The sequence below is a fragment of the Harpegnathos saltator genome, unplaced genomic scaffold (genome assembly GCF_003227715.2).
Source record: "Harpegnathos saltator strain DR-91 unplaced genomic scaffold, Hsal_v8.6 scaffold694, whole genome shotgun sequence".
NCBI classification, from domain to species: domain Eukaryota; kingdom Metazoa; phylum Arthropoda; class Insecta; order Hymenoptera; family Formicidae; genus Harpegnathos; species Harpegnathos saltator.
In genome coordinates this window covers 77501-82500 of record NW_020230531.1, presented here as the reverse complement: position 1 = coordinate 82500, position 5000 = coordinate 77501, and the positions used below count along the sequence as shown (strand labels likewise).

The 5000-nt window shown below is 39.3% G+C and overlaps 1 protein-coding gene across 8 annotated transcripts in view; it reads left to right on the top strand.

Annotated features, from left to right (window-relative positions):
• sqd (RNA-binding protein squid) overlaps window positions 1–5000 on the top strand; it is a 17688-nt gene that overhangs the window by 2886 nt on the left and 9802 nt on the right. For 6 of the 8 annotated variants that reach the window (XM_025305373.1, XM_011153759.2, XM_025305372.1 and 3 more), the window contains exons 2-7: window positions 2649–2684; window positions 3130–3170; window positions 3482–3609; window positions 3844–3990; window positions 4103–4234; window positions 4595–4862. In XM_025305373.1, coding sequence (XP_025161158.1) covers window positions 2649–2684; window positions 3130–3170; window positions 3482–3609; window positions 3844–3990; window positions 4103–4234; window positions 4595–4862 — 752 coding nt within the window. Of the gene's footprint in view, window positions 1–1120; window positions 1316–2648; window positions 2685–3129; window positions 3171–3481; window positions 3610–3843; window positions 3991–4102; window positions 4235–4594; window positions 4863–5000 lie in introns of those variants that run through there. The other 2 variants (XM_019844901.2, XM_011153760.2) reach the window with 2 other exon arrangements.

Below are 5000 nucleotides of genomic sequence, written 5' to 3'. Positions count from 1 at the left end.
TTATTGCAGCCCGATCGAATTCTGATTAGTCAATTGCTCACGATTGACAAAATACGTACGCTTACCTGGGATCTGTGAACCGAAACCGTATGAAGCCTTATGCAATAATTTCTGAGTTTGAATTATTGCGAGAAGTCTACGTCAAGTTCAAGTCCGTCACGTTTCGTCACAACACAAGCACTGGAAGTCGAGTCAAATTTCGTCAATTCGATAAGTTTCGCACAGACACACACTTGCCTGCTGCGTCACGCGTAGAATAATTTCCGATCCTATGTGTACGAATGCCGTTTGGGCGTGACCAAAAGCACAGAATTACTAGGACCAATGCGAAAATGTCCAATAGGTCGGAATGCCATTAACCCTAGTTTATGTGGCTTGATCTGCAGGTGGCAAACGATCCGGTGCGATTATGGCGGGTGGCTCGCAACCGGCTAACCGTGATCCGACCAACAACTGACATTACCGGCGAGTGACTGGTGCCCACGGTATTTATCACCAGCCATAAACGATTCTTACGAAAATATCGAATATAATCAATACAGCCAGTTATTGTGTCGATACTACCAGAAAAAGTTATTGAAAACAAAGCTTGCAGCTCATATTGTTTGAATATGAAGTATGGATGAAAAATTATATCGGGACTCGAGACAATCCTTGTGCATTTATCGTACATTTGTCGATGAGTGTTGCGTAAAGAGAAGGAGAGAAACAGAGAAAGAGAGAGAGAGAGAGAGAGAGAGAGAGAGAGAGATAGAGAGAGCGAGATAGAAAGAGAGAGAGAGAGAGAGAGAAAGAAAGAAAGAAAGAAAGAGAGAGATAGAAAGTGAGAAGGAGGGAGAGAAAGAGGCAGAAGATAAAAGACAGAGAGAAAGGGAGAGAGAGAAAGAGAGATATAGAGATAGAGAGAGAGAGGGTGAAAAAGAGGGAGGGAGAGAGACAAGATATATATATATATATATATACATGTATACATATGCATATATATATATATATATATATATATATATATATATATATATTTAACATATTTAACATGTAGCATATATTCACGTATATATTTTACACATATATATATATATATACACACACATATACATAGAAATAAATATCTGATTTTGGGTGCACGTAGATGTGTTAATCAAGACTAGCACTATTTATCGTTAACTTGTAATCTGAAAACAATCTTTTTAGCTTTTCGATACAGTTGCAGTTTTCCTACCGTATGCCATATTCTTTGGATGAATCAGCGTCCGAGTACTACTTGGAAAAGTGAAATCTTGTTTTCTTTAGGAGCAGCTGTACTTCAACTGGAGTTGTAACTATTGCTCGTGTTTACGTCGATTAAAAGTGTTTTGCTCTCTCGATGCGGTTAACTTTGATACATACAATATATGACGTACGCACATACACACACACGCACACACACACACACACACACACACACACACACACACACACACACACACACACATATACACACACACACACACACACACACAGAGGCATACACACACACACACACACATCTATTTTGGTTTTTGAGTTTACTATTTATTTATCTATTTCTTTTTCATGGTTTTTATTTTTCTCTAGTTATTTTCCTTATAATTTTTATCTCTCGTGACAAACACATGCATATATTTTACAAACATTTAAATCAAGGTCTCTATGGTACGCAAAGCAGTTCTCTCATAAGATTGTTGCTTTCCATAATTTATGTTTTATATAATCACAAAAAACAGATTCATATTGTTATATATTTTTTTGTAGAAGTTCATATTTACCAGTTAGCTTTTATTTATTCTAGGAACGATGTTATTTTATCATTTTTGCAATGACTTCGAGTTATTATGTTTATTACTATAAGAAGCTTTTCTAAATTTTCATATAGGTGATCTAATTAGTTCTACTTTACACTTCTGCGTTTGTAGATATACATTTAAGGAGATATATATAAATATTTTATATATATATATATATATATATATATAGTCATATATTTGCACGTATGCGATAAGCAATTTTATATATATATATATATATATATATATAAAAGTGTGTGTGCGTGTGCGTGCGTGCGTGCGTGCGTGCGTGCGTGCGTGCGTGCGTGCGTGCGTGCGTGCGTGGTGCGTGCGTGCGTGCGTGCGTGCGTGCGTGCGTGCGTGCGTGCGTGCGTGCGTGCGTGCGTGCGTGCGTGCGGCGTGCGTGCGTGCGTGCGTGCGTGCGTGCGTGCGTGCGTGCGTGTGTGTGTGTGTGTGTGTGTGTGTGTGTGTGTGTATGTGTGTGTGTGTGTGTGCGTGCGTGCGTGCGTGCGTGTGTACACATACACGTACACATCTACTAAATAAAGTTATCTACTTAAATATATTCGAGAGTCGATCCACTGCCCCTTTGGCGAATGACACTATAGGTCTATTACGTCATTTCTATATACCGTCTGCATATAATTTTTTTTTCGTAACTTAACAGTGATTCTCTAATATTTCCAGGGGTCAAGTTGAGATACTCTCTCTTTTTTCTTTTTTTCTTCAACGATAAATGGAATCTTCCTTTTGTCAAAAGTCAAACTTTTGCTTCGATTTCAATTTTTAATATCAATTAACGTAAAAGAATCTAGTGAAATATAAATCCGTTCCGTTGCTTTGCAGGTCGGCGAGCGGTAACCAGGACTCTCTGAACGATAGGTACATTCAATTTTCATTATTTTTTTCATTTATTTTTATACTCGATCGTAACAATAAACTATGAGAAAATGAGAAGAAAGGTCACGCGTGACCTCTGACGCTACACATACACACTTCTGCATCTTAAATTTGTGATCGGCTGTGAATGAATTGTTACGTAGCTTGTAACAGTCACTCGCGAAAGAGGCGTGGATACATTGCCACGCGCTGTACCGTCTATGATGCACCGTCTTTATCGCAGATAACTTTCCGCTCGCAGTTGCAGAGATTTGAGAATTGACCGACTTTATAAGCCTGAATAATATTTCTATTTTAACGATAAATCATAAATTACTAGTTATAAACGCTTGATTTTGTACTGACAGTAACTAAAGACCCAATTCAAGACGAAAGTACCATTTGTTCGCACTTCTTAACTTTAACTTGTTGCTTTCGTTCTTCGCAGGAAGTTATTTGTCGGTGGTCTAAGCTGGGAAACAACTGATAGTGAGTAACTATTTAGTCCTTTTTTTTTGAAATTACCTTTGCACAATATATAAGTATACCTTTGCAATGTTTCAACATATGCAATGTTTGTAACATATGCGACAAATTGCACGGTGATAAACTATAGAGTGAAAATGAATATAGACCGTGGTAATAGCTATGATGCATCATCACTTAGGACACCTTCGGATGACAAATGTCATATGAGAAAAATCTTTCTATCTGAGTTCAATAATGATCGTTCAAGCCGTTGACTTTAAGATTATGCAGAATTTAAGGTCCTCAAAAAGATTCGTTTTACGCATTTTTAGAGGAATTGAGGGAACATTTTAGCTCGTACGGCGATATCGAGAGTATTAATGTCAAGACAGACCCCAACACAGGACGATCGAGAGGATTCGCATTTATCGTCTTTGCTAAGGCTGAATCTCTCGACAAGGTGATTATTACATTTCTTTACATGTGATCGTTAGTTTTGTACATGTATCAGCATTGCATTTTATAGCTGAATGTACAGTTTGTCTTAATTATATTGTGATGATATCAAGTAAGTCAGTTCTGCTACTGAGTGCGCGTGTGACGACAAATCTCTTTCTGAATGTGTTTTAAAAATTTTTGGCGAACACTCGTTATGTCCGGACAATATCTCTTGAAATACGTACCTTTTTTTCAGATTATGGCAGCCGGTGACCACGTGATTAATAATAAGAAAGTTGATCCTAAAAAGGCGAAAGCCCGACACGGTAAAATATTTGTCGGCGGTCTTTCGACAGAACTTTCCGACGATGACATCAAGAACTTCTTTTCACAGTTTGGAACCGTAAGTGGTTTTTATTATCTTTGGGCGTGAATATTTTCTAACGATTGTACGCGTGTAACGCATACAAAGAAATGGGGAAAAAAAAAGAACATCAAAACACTTCGTCTTTCAGATCGTTGAAGTGGAAATGCCTTTCGACAAAACTAAGAATCAGAGGAAAGGATTCTGCTTCATCACCTTCGAATCTGAACAAGTTGTCAATGAACTGCTCAAAACCTCGAAACAGACGATAAACGGTAAAGAGGTGAGTGTATGAACTTACGAGCTAAAACTTATCCCACATATTTTTATTGACTACACATAAAAATTTGACGCAACATCCGACTGGTATGCTCTTCCTTTTGACGCACTTTTGCGACGCTCTAAAAACACTTGTATTTACTGATATATCCGATATCAAAATCTTACATTATACAATTAATATTTGTTTTTGCTCGATAAGAAGGTCGGCCGACGGGGGTATAAGAGATAAAGGGATTTTTTTTTGTATAGTCGGTAGTCACGCTACTAGGGATCGAATAACTGCGCTTCGATGTACGTTGAAGCGAAAACGAGAGCACGCTGTAAAGCAGGAAACATGATACGTGTGAATTATGTAATGTAGGTTGATGTGAAGAAGGCAACACCCAAACCCGACGGTATGGGTGGTATGCGTGGCGGGCCGGGCGGTCGCGGCGGTCGCGGCGGCAGAGGTGGCCGAGGTCGCGGATTCGGCGGTCAAGGCGGCTGGGGCCAGGGAGGCTACGGCGGTGGATACGGAGGTGGATACGGCCAAGGTGGATACGGCGGTGGTTACGATGGATATGGTGGATACGATTATTATGGTGGTGGTGGGTACGGAGGCTACGGCGGCTACGACTATAGTGGATATGGTAATTTCATTGATCATTACTAGACTCGCGATCGGGACGGGTTCCCGTTCGTGCGACTGCATCGGCCATCTTTCTATCGTGCCTTTCTGTTTTGTCATCGAGAAAGGTGAATGACAAATTCGAATAATTGTTCACTGT